This window comes from Chionomys nivalis, chromosome 17, assembly GCF_950005125.1.
Source record: "Chionomys nivalis chromosome 17, mChiNiv1.1, whole genome shotgun sequence".
Classification (NCBI taxonomy): Eukaryota; Metazoa; Chordata; class Mammalia; order Rodentia; family Cricetidae; genus Chionomys; species Chionomys nivalis.
The window spans coordinates 56,744,097-56,765,238 of NC_080102.1; the positions used below are offsets into that span (position 1 = coordinate 56,744,097).

A 21,142-nucleotide genomic window follows, 5' to 3' on the forward strand; every position below is an offset into this window, starting at 1 on the left:
GTGTAGGCTTCTGCGATGTGTGGAAGGCTGAGCGGCTTGGTAAGACTCTGGATCTCCACACAGGCAAGTACTTGAATCAGTCAAGTGTGACTGTGACTCCGAGCGTGTGTGTGTGTGTGTGTGTGTGTGTACACGTGTCATGTGCCACCAGAGGAAGCACCAGCAAGAGGCAGGAGCTTCGATCCGAAGGAGATAGCGTGAGGAGGGGGACGCTGGGGGCAGACACCCTCCTTCCTGCGCGCGCCCGCGCGCGCACATACACACACCACACACATAGTCTCACACACTCACATACACACAAGCCACAGGGCCTTGCAAGCAGAGAGCCGGCTCCAAGATCCTAGCGAGGTAGTGCTGCTGAGAGCAGCGGGAAGAGGAGAGCCAGCGGGGGGAGCCCTCGGTTCCGCTCCCGGGCCGGGGGTGGGGGGGCCGCGCACACCGGCCCAGAGACACCCTCGCAGACACTCGTAGGCGCGCACGCGCACCCTTTCCCCTCCTCCTCCCCTCCCGCCGCCTCCCGGCCGGACGATGGATCCCTGCAGATCCCGGGGCTGAGAGGACCGCGCAGCGCCAGCGCGCCGAGCCCCGGGCGGACCGAGCCGAGCGAGCAAGCGCGCGCGGGCGGCGGACCAAGCTGAGCCGAGCCGGCCGGGCGGGCCGCTCCCTGCAGGGTTCTGCGCGGGTGCCGCGGTGGCCGGCGGCACGGGCTCCGAGCGATGAGCCCCTCCGCGGCGCGGCGCTGAGCCCACGGACGGCCTGTGCCCTAGGACCTGCAACGGCGGCCGGCTTTCCCCAGCCCCCTCAGGTGGGTTTTCGACCCTGCCGCCTTGGGCCGCGGGGCTCCCCAGCATCCCGAAACCAAGACTCTCCTCCCTTGTAGCTTTCTCCAGCTTCTGGAGAAAGCTAGGTGGATGGGGAGGGGGCGGGGGTGAGGGGACCCGAGCCGGGAATCTGACTGCGACGATAAGCTGGACTGGAGGGGGGATGCGTTCGGGGCGGGGACAACTGGCTGTCATAGGGAACCGCGCCCCCCCTTCATACATCTACCTCAGGCAGCCTGCCACCCCCTCCCAAACACACACACACACACACACACGCACACACACACACACAGCCTGCGCCTGTGCCTGTTTGAGAACAGGAGACACAGAAGGTGAGAATTCAGACTGAGCCCCTCCCCAGATGTGGCCACCTCTGGAGATTTTCAGGCCCTGGTTTAGCATCTAGGGTGACAGCTTGTTCCTGGGGATACCCTTGATTAAGAGAAGAGCTCCTGACCCCTGGCTCAGTCCATTATGGAGAGTTTTATCTCGGCTGGGGTACATCCCTGTCCCAGAGTGACCTCACATCTGGAGGGAACTCCTGTGCCTGCCTTTGGGTGCATAAGGGACTTCCCTCATTCACTCTAGTGACTATATCCGGGGTCTCCCATAGTCTGGGAAGTCTCCCTTGCAGAACATTCTCCCGACCTCAGCTGACACCTGAGCCTATATGTTTGAATGCTTATCATCTTGGATGGTCCTTTAGTCAAGCCACCTTGGAGTTTGCACATCAGGGAAGTCCTCCCTTGGATGAGCAGTGACCTCCGGAAAAGGATTTTGGGTGGACATAATTGAAGGGGCCCTTTATGTACCTTCATCTCAGGACAATGACAGACTCTTGTCTCTCCTCTCCTTCCCCCAGGATCCCCTTGGCAAGGATGGAACTGAAGACCGAGGAGGAGGAGGTGGGTGGTGTCCAGCCGGTGAGCATCCAGGCTTTTGCCAGCAGCTCCACGCTGCATGGCCTTGCCCACATCTTCTCCTATGAGCGACTGTCTCTGAAGCGAGCACTCTGGGCTCTGTGCTTCCTGGGTTCACTGGCGGTCCTGCTGTGTGTGTGCACTGAGCGTGTACAATACTACTTCTGCTATCATCACGTCACCAAGCTTGACGAGGTAGCCGCCTCCCAGCTCACCTTCCCAGCTGTCACGCTGTGCAACCTCAATGAGTTTCGCTTTAGTCAAGTCTCCAAGAATGACCTGTACCATGCTGGGGAGCTGCTGGCTCTGCTCAACAACAGGTGGGCAGCTCCCATCCACCCCTCTGCATGGCTTGTGGAGTGGTAACCTCCTTAGCCCAGCAAAAGTCAACCAGCTCTGCGCTATAGCACCCCCTTAGACCAGCCACAGCAGAGGAACCAGTTACCTACACACAGTCTGATTCCAGCATGGTTCCAAACAGCTCCATTCCCACCCAGCCTAAGCTATGAGATATTGGAACCGTCCCCGGAGTGAACTTCGCCTTCCTCCTGCCACTATGTCCTCATCTCCTCACTTAGGGGATGTGGCAGCCACCTTTAAAGGGGAGAGACTGTACCATCCATAGCCCCTGCCTTGCCCATGCTTCTCACCCTACCCCGGGCAGCCACTGCAGATCCTTTGTCCTCTCATATTCCCTGTGTCAGGTTCTCCTGACAGTCCCAGCTTTCCTTCTTGGTCTATCTATGCCCAGAGCTGATCCTCCAGGGGCTGAGCGCTGCCCCTACCCAACCCCAAATAGGGCATGGACATTAGTGGTCATGCTGATCCATATGCCGCTCACTCCTGGGCTCCAGGTATGAGATACCGGACACACAGATGGCTGATGAAAAGCAGCTGGAGATACTGCAGGACAAGGCCAACTTCCGTAGCTTCAAGCCCAAGCCCTTCAACATGCGTGAGTTCTACGATAGAGCAGGACATGACATTCGAGACATGCTGCTCTCCTGCCACTTCCGAGGGGAGACCTGCAGTGCTGAAGACTTCAAAGTGGTGAGTCCCTGGTGTGGAGTGGCACCCCATCCGCAAAAGGGGAGCAGACAAGAAGCAGGCTGAGCCTCTCTTTATGTTTGCTGTTCTGGGAGAGGAAGTTGGGTGTCTTGGGGTTTGCTTCTGGAAGAAGGGGACTTTTTAGCACATGGTGCATTTGTACTGCATGAAGACTTGAACCTCAGTCTTGCATCCATGATGGCAGGAAAGGAAGCCTGCGGTATAGACTACATAAACCACCGATATAGACACATACACAGGAACACACATTACCCAGAGGGGCCCCAACCCCTCCAATCTTCTATTCTGGGTCACGGAGATCAGAGTTAGTAGTGGTAGGTAAGTACAGCCTTATTACTGAAAAGTAGGTCTGTACACTGTCATCTGGGAGCTTGGAAGAAATGAATGACTTTGCCACCCCGCATTCCTAACCTACTGAAGCAGAATCAGCAGTCCGCGTCAGATAAGATCCCTGGGTGGTATAAGTGCATGTTAAAAAGCTTGTGGAGCATGGAAGGTAGGGAAGCTTCCTCAGGAACAGCTACAAGGGTCATTCTCTCCGTGCCAGTCTCAGCACACACACACACACAGGTGTGTGCACACACACACACACACACACACACAAGGCAAGGTAGGCTCGCCCTTGCCATATTCTACACTCAGTGTCAGAGAATCAAGAGGCAGCACAATTACAGCTGAACTGGAGGCTCCCTTTGCTTCTGAAAATGGAGATACCACCTGGCCATTCATAGCCCATCCCGTAGATGTGGTGCCCTCCGGCTGGCATCACAGGTTCTGGGAAACTGACTTTGGCAACTGATGTGCTAGGTGCTCTTGGGCAAATCACATAGATTCCTCCGGGTTAAAAAAGAAATCACATGTAGCCGGATGTAGGGTATGCACCTGTAATCCCAGCACTCGGGGAGCTGAGGTGGATTGGGATTTTTGAGGCTATTTGAACTACATAGCTAGAGCCTGTCTGAAATCAAAACTGTTACTCAGGTATATTGACACATTGTTCCAGATACTTAGGGGTCCCAGGCAAGTAGAACAGTCCAGCCCAGGAGTTTGATACCATCCTAGGCAACAAAATAAAGCTCTCAAATTAAACAAACAAAAAACCCTGGACACAATGGTGCAAAGCTGTAATCCTAGCACTCAAGAAACTGAGACAAGAGGACATTGAGCTCAAAGTGCACAGCTTGGACTGTATAGAGAGAGCCTATCTGAAAACACAAAGAAGAAGCACACTCGCACACACAAACACATACACACACACAAAGGCTAGAAAGAAACCTTAAGGATCTGGAGTCTAGCTTCTCAATCCCTTTGATAAATAACCAAATTATCTTTATTTTACACATGCACAGACAGAGACACGACGAAGCCTTAACTCACTAGCTGGTTGATGACAGATCCAGGATTAGAACCCATATCTCCTCAGGGGCCAGTACAGTCTGCTTTAATCATTAATATTGCTGACCCTGAAGATCCATGTCACTTTCACTTTTGACACGGCTTTTTCAAACTTAGTCTCCCGAGGACTCCTCCTAATTCTCCACTCTCAATACTTGTCTCTCCTCCCTGACTGTTTTCTCTTCAACTTGCTTGCTTCCTCCTTGTCTTAGACAGCATGAACCCCACTTGTTTGTGTAGAAAGGTTAGAGTCCTGGGCATGTTTAACGTTTCCTGCTGGGGTTACACAAGCCTTCCCAATCTCTTTAAACTCTGGGAGGCAGATTCATTTTGCCGGCCTTTGTCAATTCCATGCCGATTACAGGAGCTCACTCCTTGCTGAGCCAAGCTGATGGGCAGTTACCCCAGGTGCAATCACTTCTCTTTTTCACTTCTGCCCAACAGGAAAGTCCTGGACTCCTCCAGACCTTGAGCCCAAAGGGCTCCTGGGCTCATAGGCTATGTTTCCAAGAAAAATAGAACGGTGCTGAAGATAGCAGAGAGTAGTGTCCCTGTCTCCAGCACGCTGAAAACACAAACAGAAGGGACCAGCAGGGAGAGGAAACCTGCTCACTTAGGTGGTTGGTAGTGCTGGATGCAGGAGGGAGGAGCATAACTGAACCTGGAGAAGTGCTAAAGTAAAAGACAGGGATGTAGGAAGTCAATGAAAAGTTTAGTTGGGGGCTGGCAAGATGGCTCAGTGGGTAAAGGTGCTTGCCAACAGGCCTGATAACCTGAATGGAAGAGAATCAACTCTCACAAATTGTCCTGCGACCTCGATTTGAGTGCTGTGGTGTACACACACACACACACACACAGAGAGAGAGAGAGAGAGAGAGAGAGAGAGAGAGAGAGAGAGAGAGAGAGAGGAGAGAGAAATGTAATTTGCCCATCATGTTTAAGGGGACAATTTTAAACTGTCAGAGAAGTATTTGGTTTGCAGAGTTCCAGAGCAATCTGAGTTTGAGTTCTTCCATTTTGCTTTGTTATTTTTATTTACATTTATAGGATCATGAGTCATGGGTACCCTCAGGGGCTAGAAAGAGGGCATTGGATCCACAGGTGCTGGGGTTAAGGGTGGTGTAAGCACCTGATGTGAGTGCTGGGACCCAAACTTGGCTCCTCTGAAAGAGCAGCAAGTGCTAGTAACTGCTGAGCCATCTCTCCAGTGCCAGTGTGAGCTCTTTCTTGCTCAGAGGACAGACACACAGGCCGGCATCCTGAAGACACCACTGTGGCATTTCTTGGCTCTGTATTGTCAGGGGAAACTAGGGTTGTTGTGGTTCTCAGCCTGTGTCAAAGATCTGACCCTGAATCCTGCTGGATCCAAACTCCTCAGCCTTTACCCAGCACCAGCAGGTGGACCCCACTGCCAGGCTCTTTCCTCCCCACAGCCTTGTCTACCTGCAGGGGTCTCGGGGGTAGCTCTTGGGTGCAGAAGGGCCCGGGAAGCTTTCTCCTTTGGGTCTCCAATCCTAAGGGGGCTCACATTCGTTTCCTCTCCTCAGTCTCCTAATTAATGTCTGTCTTCTGGCCATAGCACTCTGCTCAGCCGGGAGGCGTGTCGGGGAAGTGCATCTAACCTCTGGGCCAATGGAGCACTGAGGAAAAACATGTGTCTGCAGGGTCAAGGCTTAGAGGCAACTACCCTGGCATCGCTCAGTAGTAAGGGGGGTTGTCTTTGAAAGACCCTCACCCACTTGGGTGTAGGCCCAAGAGGGAGAAGCCCCGCAACTCAATTAACCAGTCCAGCAGATGCAAGAAGCAAGAGAATTTATTAACGATAGCACCACCGGGTGTCCCTAGTCTCCAAAGAGGTAGAGCACCCCGAACAGCAATTCCAGAAAATTTTTATAGGCAAAAACCACAACATTAGCATAGTGGGTATAGGGTACAAAATGATTGGACATAACATAAGCATATTAGATCAGACCTGGGCCACAATTGTCAGTTCCCTTAAATTTCCGAAAAAGACCATAAAAACGTTGACATTGCCCACAAACTTTATCTGTCTCAGTCTGGGCATCAGATGCTTCCTTGAGCATGAGTGGAACAGGGTACTGTGGTCAGGATGCAAGAGCGGCAGTTAGGATTATTTTGCAAAATTTGCAAGTTTATACTTCTCTCTTTTTCATTGCTGATTGTCTTTAATCTAAAAGTAGTTGCAAACAGGCTTTTCATCTTTTTGTTGTTGTTGTTGAAATGGGGGTCTTACTTTGTAGTCCAGGCTGGCCTCAAATTCACAGTCCTACCTTAGCATACTGGGATTATAATTGCCTGTCACCACACCCAGAAGAGCAGGGGGTCTTAAATGAGGGCCCAAGTCTTTGCTCCGTGTTTGTAGATGCTGTGCACATAGGCATATTTGGACTTCTTCACGTAAACAGCAACTACCCTGTTGTTAAGGCTGTTCAGGAAGGCATACAACAAGGCTGCCTCGATGCCCAAAGATCCCAACTCCCCTAGATGCGCTTCTGAACCCTGCTCAACCTCAGAGAGTGTATTGGCCTGGGAGGATGGGATGAGTGTAGGGCCTGGGAGGATGGGGTGAGTGTGGGACCAGGGAGGATGGGGTGGAACCAGGGAGGATGGGGGTGAGTGTGGGACCAGGGAGGATGGGGTGAGTGTGGGACCAGGGAGGATGGGGTGAGTGTGGGACCAGGGAGGATGGGGGTGAGTGTGGGGCCTGGGAGGATGGGGTGAGTGTGGAGCCTGGGAGGATGGGATGAGTGTGGAGCCTGGGAGGATGGGGTGAGTGTGGGACCAGGGAGGATGGAGTGGGACCAGGGAGGATGGGGTGAGTGTGGAGGCTGGGAGGATGGGGTGAATGTGGAGGCTGGGAGGATGGGGGTAAGTGTGGGGCCTCGGAGGATGAGGGGCCTGAACTAAGTCCGGGGAAATTTTGTTTTGGAAGTCATTTGGGTTTGAGAAAGGCAGGAAGCAGCCAGGGATACCCCTAAGCAATCCAGTTGGGTAGATATCAGTAGCTCTCTTCTGAAAAAAACAAGAGAGCAGGGAAGGCCCAACACAAGGTCCTCTTCTTTCCTGGCCATCTCCCTTCCTTCCCAGTGGGGTGCTTGGTTACCAGGACAACAAGGTCTAAAGCTCCTCTCTCCTTCCCCACCTTAGGGGCAGCCAGGCCAAGGCAGGACAGGGGTTCCATGGGGGGGGGTACTCAGCTGCTGCTAGTCTCTGGGAGGGGGCTGGGGAGTGAGCACAGTCACAGCTGGTGCCAGCCTCCAGCTGCACCTTATCTGTTCCTGGCAGTGGGAGCGCGATGTGGCTGGAATGCTGAGTGGCACCGGCGGAAGGGGGCCTGCAGATGGTTGCCCAATCTGCCCTACGCCATCCCCTCCAGCTGAGACCCAGAGCCTTTGCCTAGGGAAGAAAGAAGCAGGAATTCATGTCTGGGCCTTGGAAGAGAAAGGAAATAGGAGACAGCGGGTTCTGGAGGTAGGGGTGTGGTAGGAGCAGGGATTTAAGCAGGGTTGGAACTGGGAGCATGGAGTGGCCACAAGATTCCTCCAGACCCTGAAGGGATAATCCGATCGCTAGTGCAGGGGTGGAGAGAATGTGGTGGGCACGGAAGGGGTGGGCCCTTCTAAGGGTTCTGGAGTGCTGAGGGGACAAAGGGGCTCACCTAAAAGGAGGTGTGATCCTGGGGCTCAGACTGGGGACAGAGAGGCCCTCTAAAGCAACTAGAGGCCTAGGAATGTGGGGATACATTGGCAAGAATGAGGCACTAGGTTCTGACTCAAAAAGTAAAATTTTGAAAAATAAATAAACGAGTAATGAGAGCCCAGAGATGGCAGTCCCTTCCCTAACGCCCCTTACTCCACCAGACCCCTAGACACTCAGAATGAACATACTTGGAGGGACCTGATCTTATTACCCAGACTTATGTTCTCCATTGGGAGGGAGTGGCAGGGTGACAAAGGCCATCCTGGTGACAGTCCTGATGGTCCTGCCCAGGGGACTGCTGAGAGGAACAGATGCAGACTTTGAAGCGGCTCCACAGGAGGCAGGGCTCCACTCACTCAAGGAACTCAGACACACCCCGGTCCTGCCAACCATCCCTGGGGAGGTCCTGCCGGCCTCCCTAGGGAGTGCCTGAATGGATGGAGATACAGCCGGGAGAAGAGCTGAGCAGAGCCCGTTGCAGGAGCCCAGAGACCCTGGAGTAGGGTCTCTTGCTCTGCCTTCCCATCTTTTCCGGGCATCTCTGGGGTTACTTAGTTCCCTCTCTCCCCCTCCCCACTCCCACCCCGGCTAGTCCTCCCAGACTGCTATCAGCTAAGAGGCTACGCTAAGCTAATTGATCTCCCTGCTCTTGCCTAAAGTAATAGGGAATTGATGTAAGTAACTCAGTGCCTCTGGGGGCAGAGATGGAAGTAAAGGGCTGGGAGAAGGCGTGTTTTCTGGCCGGTGGACACACACTAGGAGATGTGTGCTGCACCCCACTGTGTTCCGGAGGCAGAAGGGATGCCAGCAGACTGGATTGGGGACAGTCTGTTAGAGGTACAGGTCATTCCAGAATGGCTTCAACTTTGTGGAAAGCAATTGTGATGATGAAGGGGGTGTTGGGGATATGGTGGGGGATATTGGACATTGGGGATGAGGAGTTGGGATCAAGGGGGTGCCTGTAATTTATTGCCTTCAGACAGAGCTACTTCCAAATGCCAGCTCCTGTTCTGGGGCTGAGGTGTGGCAGGGAAAGGGAGACCTCTCACTCGTGCCCTCAGGGGACACTGGAAGATTCGAGTAGAATCCCCCACCTCAGCTCAGTTTGGCTGCTCCAAGCATTCTGTGTTACAACATGCTCCCACCACGGCAGTTTTCTCCGGCCACTGACATCTGCCTGCCATTGGCCAGGCGCAACCTTTCACTCATATTTGGTTCAAGCTGCAGCTGCCAAGGCTTGGGTGGCAGTCCGAAAGGTGGGGCACAAAGACTGGGCAGGGCTTGGGGCAGAGTTCTACCTGACTCTATTTCTCAGCTTCTAGACTCAGTTTCCTGTAAGGAGAAGAGTTACCCTGAAGTGTTGTCTAGGGGCAGCCCCTGCTTCCGGGATAAAGATTCTCTGAGGCACTTTGACCAAGGCTAGACCTTATATAACAGGTGTGTTGCAGACATATCATGCATAGGACATTCTCCTTGAGGGATTTTTATTTATTTACTTATTATGTATACAATATTCTGTCTGTATGTATGCCTGCAGGCCAGAAGAGGGCACCAGACCTCATTACAGAAGGTTGTGAGCCACCATGTGGTTGCTGGGAATTGAACTCAGGACCTTTGGAAGAGCAGGCAATGCTCTTAATCTCTGAGCCATCTCTCCAGCCCCCTTGTTTTTGTTTTTTGAAACAGGGTTTCTCTGTGTCACCCTGGCTGTCCTGGAACTCAGGGATCCACCTGCCTCTGAGTGTTGGGTGCCCTGAGTGCTGGGATTAAAGATGTTGGCAGCCATGCCCAGCCCCGAGGGATGTTTTTAAGTGAGCGTGAGACTTTGTGTTCCCTTAAGAAGTTGTAATAATTGGGGCAGCTGGCTGGAGATGTAACTCACTGGTGTGCTTGCTATCATTCACAGAACCCTGAGTTCTGGAGTGGAGAGAGAGACAGAGAGAGAACATTAGTGAGCAGTGAGCACCAACACCATTCCAGAGGGAAAGGAATGGCCAGTTAAGATCTTTAGATATCCTATGAATTTTTTTTAAATATTTATTTATTTATTATGTATACAATATTCTGTCTGTGTTTATGTCTTCAGGCCAGAAGAGGGCACCAGACCCCATTACAGATGGTTGTGAGCCACCATGTGGTTGCTGGGAATTGAACTCAGGACCTTTGGAAGAGCAGGCAATGCTCTTAACCTCTGAGCCATCTCTCCAGCCCTATCCTATGAATTTTAAGAAAAAAAAAAAACAACCCATCCCCACCACTGTCACCCACAGGTCCTCTATGTGACTGTCTTAGGGCCCAGGAGGATGGGCTTTGCTGTTTAGTGTTGTGTGTCGTGTGTCTCTAACTGGTGTGGTCCATCAGCATGCCAGGTGAAGAACATTCCTAATGAGAAGTTGCTGCAGTGGCCTGGGCCATGGACAGCAGCCAATTCAGACTTCTCATAGCACACCCACCGCGTGTGCCCCTAGGGAGCAAGCACACATGTGCACCTCTATCTCCACATCTGGAGAGAGCATGGATGTAGAATGGAATGGACATATGTGGATGTTCATGGGACGTGCACAGCTCTGTGTGTGTGCTGGGGGTGGGGATAGACTTCTTGTTGCATGAGGAACCCATAGCAGCAACTTTCGGTCTTGCTTTGAAATTGTAAATTCCCAGCCAGGCAGAGGTGACGCACGCCTTTAATCCCAGCACTCAGGAGGCAGAGGCAGGTGGATCTCCATGAGTTCAAGACCAACCTGGTCTACAGAGCAAGTTTCAGGACTGGCTCCAAAGCTACACAGAGAGACCCTGTCTCGAAAACCCAAACATTAAAAAAAAAAAAAAAAGAATAGAAATTATAAATTCCATTTACGTGTGCTCATATAAGTCTCACTGTTCCTGAATATGTGAAAAGCTTAATATCATCACTGGAAAGACGGGGAGACTGCGGGTCATGGTGTTGTGTGATTTGCCTGAGATCGTGGCAGTCTAGATGACTTTGGATCTTCCAAGTCCAGGTTCTCCTGGCCATGGGCAGACAGCACTGTGTGTGGCAGACAAAGCTGTTCTGGGTTCCCAGCTGCACGTGCTCTGAGAAGGGGTGTGTTGAGGTAGGAAGGAAAAAACGGGGTCAGAAGTGACCCCAAGAGTATCACCCACTTGTGAGTGTACCAAATCTTTAGATGTCTGTTTATTATATTTTCTTTATTATAGCTATTTGGGAGGTTGGCTTGAGAGAGTGTTTCTCTGTGCAGCTTTAGCTATCCTGGAGCTTGCTTTGTAGATCAGATTGGCCTGGAACTCACAGAGATCCCCCTGCCTCTGTCTTCCAAGTGCTGGGGTTAAAGGCATGTGCTACCCCCACACAGCAACACCTCTGCTTTTTCATGGCACCGTTGTTCCAATCCCCAATTTTAGAAGAATCCACCACTGATCCCATAGAGGGTAGCCCCAGGGCAGCGTCACTGTACCAGAGGAAGCCACACCCCACAGCAGGATGACATCATACTCTTCACATCCTTTTCATGAGCAACATCCTTAAACTGGCCTGTGTGCTACCTGGCAACCCTGCTGAGCTGCCCTAGCCAACTGGTAAACCTCCTCAGGATGCCTGCAGGCTTCTCTCCTCTGCCTTTCTGCTCTTTCCACCCCTCCTCCTCCTAACAGATGACCTTGCTTCCATCTGATCAAGAAAATAGAAGCCTCAGACAAGATCGCCTGACTCTTGGTGCGAACCCCTGGAAGGAAGGGAGCATTCATCTTATCTACGATAGTCTCAGCACTGTCTGACTCCTCCTGCCTTATAGGAGCGCTATCTTGCTGACACCACCTCTCCCTCCTCTATAGGCCATTTCTACTCCTCAGGTAGAGCCGTCCTGTGACACCAAAACATATTCAGTATCTCCCCACTTGAAAACACATATATAAGCCAAGCACTGTGGTACACCTGTGGTAACCAGCTACTTAGGTAGTTGAGGTCAGATGATCACTTGAGCCTTGAAGTTGGGGACCAGCCTGTGAAACACAGCAAGACCCCATCTCAAAGAAATAAACACATTGCTATAATGATAGCTCCCATTTACTGAGTACTTCCTTAAGTATCAGACTTTGGGCTAAGATAAAAAACAAAACATACATCTTTCAACTCTTCAGCACCCTCCATATTTTTAGGGGTTTTTTAGATTCATTTATATTTTATGTGTTTTGCTTCCATGTATCTGTGCACCATGTGCATGCAGTAGCCTCAGAGGCCAGAAGAGGGCATCAGATCCCCAGAACTGAAATTACAAATAGTTGTTAGCAGCCATTGGGTGGGTGCTGGGACTCAAACCCAGGTCCTCTGGAAGAGAACTCCTTAAACCCTGAGCCATCTCTCCAGCCCCTCCACACTATAGGACTTCTTCTGCAATGTTATTAAAAGTAATGTGTACAAGGCTGGAGAGATGGCTCAGCAGTGGAGAGCACTGGCTGCTTTTCCAGAGGACCTGGGGGGCTCAATTCCCAGCACCCACATGGAACCTTACAACTGTCTATAATTCCTGTTCCAGAGGACCTGACACCTTCATACAGATATACATGTACACAAAACACCAATGCACATAAAATAGAAATAAGTAAATCATTAATTTTTTTATTTTTTATTTTTGGTTTTTGGTTTTTGGTTTTTTTTCGAGACAGGGTTTCTCTGTAGCTTTGGAGCCTGTCCTGGAACTAACTTTTGTAGACCAGGCTGGCCTTGAACTCACAGAGATCCACCTGCCCCTACCTCCCGAGTGGTGGAATTAAAGGCGTGCGCCACCACTGCCTGGCTTAAATTTTTTTTTTAAATATTTATTTATTTATTTATTATTTATACAATATTCTGTCTGTGTGTATGCCTGCAGGTCAGAAGAGGGCACCAGACCCCATTATAGATGGTTGTCAGCCAACATGTGGTTGCTGGGAATTGAACTCAGTACCTTTGAAAGAGCAGGCAATGCTCTTAACCTCTGAGCCATCTCTCCAGCCCCTGGCTTAAATTTTTTTTTAAAAAAAAAGTAACATGGGGCTGGAGAGATGGCTCAGAGGTTAAGAGCATTGCCTGCTCTTCCAAAGGTCCTGAGTTCAATTCCCAGCAACCACATAGTGGCTCACAACCATCTGTAGAGGGGTCTGGTGCCCTCTTCTGGCCTGCAGGCATACACACAGACAAAATATTGTACATAATAAATAAATAAATAAATAAATAAATAAATAAATAAATAAATTTTTTTTTTTTGGTTTTTCGAGACAGGGTTTCTCTGTAGCTTTGGAGCCTGTCCTGGAACTCCCTTTGTAGACCAGGCTGGCCTCGAACTCACAGAGATCCGCCTGCCTCTGCCTCCCAAGTGCTGGGATTAAAGGCGTGCGCCACCACCGCCCGGCAATAAATATTTTTTTGAAAAGTGACATATACAGCTTTCAATATCCATTTCCTAATCTGTAACTTACCCAGGCTGCCTTTCCCTGATCCTACCACTCTGAATGGCTCTAACAAAAGACCCATGGTGATTTCTGTTGCCAAATCCAACAAACATGCTTATTCTCTTCTCCTTCTCCTTCTCCTTCTCCTTCTCCTTCTCCTTCTCCTTCTCCTTCTTCTTCTTCTTCTTCTTCTTCTTCTTCTTCTTCTTCTTCTTCTTCTTCATGTTTTGAGACATGGTTTCTCTGTATAATAGTCCTGGCTGTCCTGGAACTAGCTCTTGTAGACCAGGCTGGCCTCAAACTCACAGCGATCCGCCTGCCTCTGCCTCCCGAGTGCTGGGATTAAAGGCGTGCGCCATTGCTGCCAGGCATGCTTTATTCTTCCTCTTCAATAGCTTTCTAAACTGTTGAGCCAAGCCATATGTGGTGGCCTATAGATGCAGATACTCAGGAAACTGAGGCAAGAGGAGTGTGCAAGTTCTAGGTTCACCTGGACTACCCAAGGAGATTCTGCCTCAGAAAACACAGAGAATGTGGGGTTTGCATGAGAATGACCCCCATATGTTCATATGTTTGACTACTTGGTCCCCAGTTGGTGGAACTGTTTGGGAAGGATCAGGAGGTGTGGCCTTGTTGGAGGAGCTGCACCACTGTGGGTGGGCTTTGAGGCTTCTAAGACCCATGCTATTCCCAGTTATCCATCTCTGCCTCATGCTTGTATGCTTGTAAACTCAGCTCCTTCTTCAGCACTATACCTGCCTGCCATGTTCCCTGCTATGATGGCCCTGAACTCCAACCTGCAGAAACTGTGAGTCCCAAATTAAATGCTTTCTTTTGTAAGTGGTCTCGGTCATATTTTCTTATCACAGCAATAGAAAAGAACTAAGACAGAAAATGGTACCAGAAATGGAGTTTCCTCTGTAATTCACCTATGGGGCCTGCCAAAGGCTCAAATAGTATTATTTTTTTTTAAAAAAAAAAAAAAAAGCTATTTAATTTTGTTTTATGTGCATTGGTGTTTTGCCTGTCTGTCTGTCTGTCTGTCTGTCTGTCTGTCTGTCTGTGTGAGAGTGGAACCAGACTTACAAACAGTTGTGAGCTGCCATGTGGGTGCTGGGAATTGAACCTGGATCCTATGGAAGGGCAGTTAGTGCTCTTAACCACTGAGCCATCTCTCCAGGCCCCCAACAGCATTCTTATTGACCACTAATACCTCAAGTACCATCAGGTCTGCTGAGTCACATGGTCCAAGTGGCAAAGCAGCCTTCACAGCGCTTGGACCTGTTGAAGAGCCTTTTCCTGTTCCAGAGCCCGCCAAAGCTAGCACTTTTCTGAGTCTCGGTGTGTGGGCCAGAGTAACACAGGCCCCTTATACACTGAGCTTCTTTCTTGGTGGCGGGAGAGGCCAGATGCAGTAACTTATCCTTCACCTACTGAACTCGTAGAAATTTCACTGAGGTAGAAGGCCCTTGAATTTTGGCTGAATTTTATTTCCCATCCTCGTGTGCACATATGTGTTATAAGTCCAAAGTGGTTGCCATCTCTTGCTCTCTTGGTCCAATTAGCACAATTATTTTTTTATTGCCAAAATAAGACAACATGACCAGGCAGCTTATAAAAGAATACATTTAACTTAGGGCTCATGGTTCCAGAGAGTTAGAGTCCATGACCATCGTGAGGGGGAGCATGGCAGCAGGCAGACAGCATGGCACTGGAGAAGGAGCTAAGAGCTCACATCTTGATCCACAAGCATGAAGCAATAACAGCTAACTGGGGGAATGGCATGGGTTTTTGAAACTTCAAAGCTTACCCCCAGTGGCACACCTCCTCCAACAAAGCCACGCCTCCAAATGCTTCCCAAACAGTTCCACCAACTGGGGACCAAGTACTCAAAGATATGAGCATATGGGGGCCATTCTCATGCAACCCAGCAGAGGAGAAAGTGGGCACCATTTCATCGGTAGAGGACTGTGCTAGTGCTGGCATAAAGCTCTTGCTTCTCTCCAACCCTGCATAACAGGTTACAGTGGTTTGTTCCCGTGATCCCAGTACTCTGGAGGTAGAGGCAGGAGGATCAGACATTGAAGGTCATACTTCCCAGTGTAATTAGTTTAAAGCCAGCAGAGATACATGCGATACCCTGTCTCAAGACGGGGGTTGGGGATGGAAAGGTGGGTATAGTGGCACATTCTCATAATCCCAGTTCTTGGAAGACAGAGGTGGGAAGATCAAGAGTTCAAAACCATCCCCAAGAGGATCGAGAGTTAAATAGTAACTTCAGCTACATAGCGAGTTCAAGACTAGTCTGAGAAGAGTCTTTACAAATCAAAACAAAAAAGAAAACGACAAAATAAATAAACAAATAAACCTCTAAAGGGCTGGGGCAAAGCTTGCTCCCCAGAGCTGCAACAAACAATAGCAACAAAATTGACCCTACCTGTTTTCTGAGCCATTGTTTCCTGGCTGGAGTCTTGGCTTGCCTCTTGTGTGTAGCCACTTCTCTGTTCCTTTGCCAGTTCAATCTCTTCTACTTGGCATTGTCTGCACTCAAGGCCCAGTCTGTGATATTTTAGTCTTCTTTTAAATCATAAGGATAGGGGCTGGAGAGATGGCTCAGTGGTTAAGAGCACTGACTGCTCCTCCAGAGGACCTGGGTTCAATTCCCAGCACCCACATGGCAGCTCACAACTGTCTGAAGATCCAGTTGTAGGGGATCTGACACCTTCACACCAATTCACATAAAATAAAGTTAAATAAACCATAAAAATATTTAAAAAATAAATAAATCATAAGGATATAATGTAAAGGCATAGCTTGAAGAATGTTACCCTGGCATATCTTACAATGTAACAGGACGTACTACATTGGTATCTATTCTCATTGACACAAACATTTCCAACACCTCAGATGATTCCTTCAGGTCAGTACCACCCCACAAGAGCCTGCCACTGTTCTAGCAGTAAGAGCAAGTTTTTCCTTCCTTCCTTCCTTCCTTCCTTCCTTCCTTCCTTCCTTCCTTCATTCATTCATTCATTCTTTTCTTTTTAACAAGACAGGGTTTCTCTGTGTAACAGTTCAGCTGTCCTAGAACTAACATTGTAGACCAGGCTGGCCTCAAACTCACAGAGATCCGCCTGCCTCTGCCTCCCAAGTACTGGGATTAAAGGCGTGTGCCACCACCACTTCAAGTTTCTCTTCTCTTAAATGTCCTGGAGTTGTTCATACCCTCCATCTACTTTTGCACATGTGCGAGTCAGTCATGTTGTGTGTAGTCATTTCTTTTTCAATGCTCTGCGTGTTATCCCATTATATTAATAGAATGCAATTTATTTAGCCATTCTACTATTGCTAGACATTTGGGTTGTCACCAGTTTGGGACCGTTATAAATAGAACGACTGTGAACATTCTTGTTCCTGGTTTTTGGTTGACACGTATACTCGTTCCTCTTGGGTACAGAAGTAGGGCTGTGGTTAAGTCATAAGGTAGGATTCTATTTAGCTTTAGTGGATACTGCCAAGTCAAGTTTCTTTTCCTTTCTTTCTATCTTTTTTTAAACTTTACGTTCTATTCTTGGGCAGCCGCACCTCCACTCCTGACTTCAGTTACCATTTACACCCCGCCAGCTGCCAGCTTTCTGCCTCAGGCCAGCGCTCCCCTCCCAACAGCAACCCCAGTTCTCCACTTAGCATCTCCACTCAGATGACCTTAAGGCTCCTAAACCAGCAGGAAGGTCAGATGGTGGTGGTGCACACCTTTAATCCCAGCACTCAGGAGGCAGAGGCAGGCGGATCTTTGTTCGAGAGTTCCAGGATAGGCTTCAAAGCTACAGAGAAACACTGTCTCAAAAAACAACAACACAAAAACCAGCATGCAGAACCAAACTCGCATCCTTACTTCTCAAACAAGTCCTTCACCTGTATGTCGTCTGCTCTGGAGCACCGCCCCGCCCCGCCAGGTGTGAGTCTGCTCTGGAACACCACCCCACCAGGTGTGTGTCTGCTCTGGAGACCACCCCACCAGGTGTGCCTCTGCTCTGGAGCACCGCCCCGCCAGGTGTGCATCTGCTCCAGGTGTGCGTCTGCCCTGGAGTACTACCCCGCCAGGTCTGCTCTGGAGCACCGCCCCGCCAGGTGTGTGTCTGCTCTGGAGACCACCCCACCAGGTGTGTGTCTGCTCTGGAGCACTGCCCCGCCAGGTGTGTGTCTGCTCTGGAGCACTGCCCCGCCAGGTGTGCAGACCATCTGACACCCCAGCTCCCTCACTTGCCTGATAAGATCTACAGCTTCATTCATACTCTCTCATCCCTGCTCCCTCTTTCTTTCTGGTTTGTTTGTTTTTGGGACAGGATCTCATGTAGTCCAGGGTAGCCTGAAACTCACTATGTAGCCAAGGATGGTCTTGAACTGATCTTCCTGTAGCAGCCTTCCAAGTGCTGGAATTATAGGTTGTACGACCACCCAGCCAAAACCTAGCTTTGATTATTTCATATCCTTCAACCGAGATCATACATTCTTATTGGACCAGGAGTCTCGCAAGGCCACGTGACTTGGTCTCCCATTCCAAGAAAATCTGTCTCTGTTCAGGTCCTCATTCTTCTCTGTTTGAAACACACACAGGGCCGGGGACGTCAGAGGGACAGAGACAGTGACCTAGTGACAGACGCAGAGAGCTTATTTCTGTTGCAGTTCAAACATCACTTCCTCAGGAAACCTTACGGACTCTCCAGTCTGAGCTAGGTTCCTCGGCCCTCTTCCCCAAAAGTGTTTTTCATAACATGCATTATAGTTTGGTTTGTAAAGGTTTTAACTCACTAGTCAGCTCCATAAGGGCAGGATCTGGCCCACTCTCTATCGCCCACTGTTAATGAGAAATGCAGATAGGAAGAATTTAAAGATAGATAGCCTCATTCTAATTGCTAATCTGTTTGCCTGTCTGTCTGTCTGTCTTTGAGTTATTTTTGAACTATTTGCTATGGCTGTTCTGGAACTTACTAGTAGACCAGGCTGACTTTGAACTCACAGAGATCCACTTGCCTCTTTGCGCCCTGGGATTAAAGTGCTGGGATTAAAGGTGTGTACCACCACACCCAGCTCTAGTTTTATTACTTGCTCATTAGGAGACTTGAATTGGTTGCTGTGGCTCAGCACTTTACAAGAGTGTGTGTGTGCGTGTGTGCATGTGTGTGTGTGTGTGTGTGTGGTATGCGTACGTGTGTGCCTGTGTGAAAGCCAGAGGTCAGTGCTGGATGCCCTCTCCTATCATTCTCCATTTATTTATGAGTAATTTATTCTATTTTACTATATATATATATATTTGTATTTTACATGTATATCTGTATACCTTGTAAGGGGGTATAAAATTTCCTGGAACTGGAATTATAGACACTTGTGAGCTGCCATGTGGGTGCTGGAAATCAAACCCAGGTTCTCTGGAAGAGCATCCAGTGCTCGTGCCTGCTGAACCGTCTCCGCAGACCCTTCATTTGTTTATTTATGTTTTGAGACAGACTTTCTCACTGAACCTGGAGCTGACAAATTATCTAGGACGCAGTCAGCCATGGGACTCCAGAGACCCAGCTGTCTCCACCTTCCCAGTGCTGGGGTTGTAGCCAGTTGTTCAATTTTTAGGTGGGTACTGTGGATCTGAACTCAGGTTCTCGTGCCTGTACATCAGACACTTCACCTGTTGAGCCACCACGCAAGCCCTTGTGGTCCAGGACTGGCTTGTGAAATGGTCATGAGGTTAAGGCTGTGGAATGAGCCCATGAGTTATTAGTTGAAAATCACCAAACGCCCAGATGTGAGGGAGATGAAATTTAGAAAGTAACACAGCACTCGGTTACCATGCACAGCTGGAGAGGGACATTGGTGAGGAAGGACACGGGGAAGGTTCATCCATGGATGAGAGCCCCAAGATTGATTACTCATTAATGCATATTTATTTCTATGTAAGGTGGCGATTTATAGAACATCCGACATTAACTTCTGGTGTCTATGCAGAGACACATGGACAAGAGTGCACACACACACACATACATGTACTACTATGTAGCCCTGGCTGGCCTAGAACTTGCTGTGTAGACCAGGCTTGCTTCAAACTCAGAGGTCTGGCAGCTGGACTAAAGGTATGTGTGACCAGGTCCAGCTATGTATTCATTTTGAAACAGGGTCTCATGTCTTTTGTGGTAGTCTTAAATCCAGTGTGCAGTTGAGAACGACCTTGAACTTCCGACCCTCTTGCTAGCACATCTGAGTGTGTGATTCAAGGGACTGAGTCCAGGACCTCAGCCCGCAAGCCCTCCACAACTGAGCTAGATTGTGTGCCCAGAGGGCACAGAATTAAGTGTCCGTCTCTGTTTGTGTGCACCTGATCATCTCTCAGGGGCCCAATGTGATGCCTGGCCCTCTTCTCGCCTTCCTGCTACTGGAAAGCTGAACTTGCCTACTTGAAGGAAACAAAAGTCAGAGAGGAATGCAAAGGAGTGAGGATAGTGGGGATGGGGAGGGGAAGGTGTAGGGATGTGAACGTGTGCGTGCAAGTGTGCACGTGCCTGTGCACAAGCATGTGTGTGTGTATGTGCAAATGCCTGTGCACAAGCATGTGTGTGAGTGTGTGCATGCACACCTGTGCACTGAGTGAGCATTGCGTATGCCTGTGTGTATGTGTTGCGTACCTGTATTGTGCCTGTGTGTTGCCGTGTAGGAGTGCATGGTGAGTCTTGGTGTAGAAATTGTGGGGAGGAATTATTTCAACTCACTGTCCTCTGAAGCTGCTGAGCCCTTCATAGCCTCATCTCTGGCGGGACTCTCAGCCTTCCGTTCTCCCTGCTTTAGTTTCCTCTTTGTGAAGCCAAGTGCATTCACCTGAAGGGAGGGAGACAGTGCCCTCTAGTGGTCAAGAGACATACAGGCATCAATGGTCAACCTCAGCCAACACCCCACAAGCCAAGGACTAACCTCTGAAACTGCCCTGAGGAAGGGCAACAGAACAGGCCCTGTCCCCCGAGAACTCAAACTGGCAAAAGGAAAAAGATGTCCATGAGGCAGCAGACAGGAAGGGAATCCATGGATTCGTTCGGGAGAGGACAACAGTTGAAAGTGGCTGATCGCTGTCCTCACACCCAGTTAACTTTCGTGGGGTTTTGTTTTGTATCACATCTGTCTGTCTGTCTGTCTGTCTGTCTGTCTGTCTGTCTGTCTATCCATCTATCTATCCATCATTTATCTATTTTCTATCATCTATCTATCATCTATTGATCTATCTATATATTATCTATCACCCATATCTATCATATATCTTTTTTTTTTTTTTTTGGTTTTTCGAGACAGGGTTTCTCTGTGGTTTTGGAGCCTGTCCTGGAACTAGCTCTGTAGACCAGGCTGGTCTCGAACTCACAGAGATCCGCCTGCCTCTGCCTCCCAAGTGCTGGGATTAAAGGCGTGCGCCACCCGGCTCATATATCTATTGATCCATTTATATATCATCTATCTATCTATCTATCTATCTATCTATCTATCTATCTATCATCTATCTATCATTTATTGACTATCCATCATCTATCTGTCATCTCTCTATCTGTCTATCTAGTTTGTGTGTGGGTGTGCACTGTAGAGTTCAGGGGACAACTTGTGGAAGTCAGTTTTCTCGTCCTACTACATGAGGTCCAGGGCTCAAACTCAGGTGCTCAGGCTCGTCACAAGCTCCTCCCTGTAGCCATCTTGCTTGTCCCCTCTTACATGTTCTTTTCCCTTGACGTAGCCTCTCTACCTTGATCATTCCCTCTCACAGGC

General features: G+C 49.5%; 1 protein-coding gene across 2 annotated transcripts in view; it reads left to right on the forward strand.

The window, feature by feature from the left end:
• The first annotated feature begins 316 nt into the window (after window positions 1-316).
• Asic1 (acid sensing ion channel subunit 1) overlaps window positions 317-21,142 on the forward strand; it is a 32,472-nt gene continuing 11,646 nt past the window's right edge. The window contains exons 1-3 of one of the 2 annotated variants that reach the window (XM_057792469.1): window positions 317-805; window positions 1,684-2,061; window positions 2,596-2,791. In XM_057792469.1, coding sequence (XP_057648452.1) covers window positions 1,700-2,061; window positions 2,596-2,791 — 558 coding nt within the window. In that variant the 5' untranslated portion in view covers window positions 317-805; window positions 1,684-1,699. The remainder of the gene's footprint in view (window positions 806-1,683; window positions 2,062-2,595; window positions 2,792-21,142) is intronic. The other variant, XM_057792471.1, reaches the window with a different exon arrangement.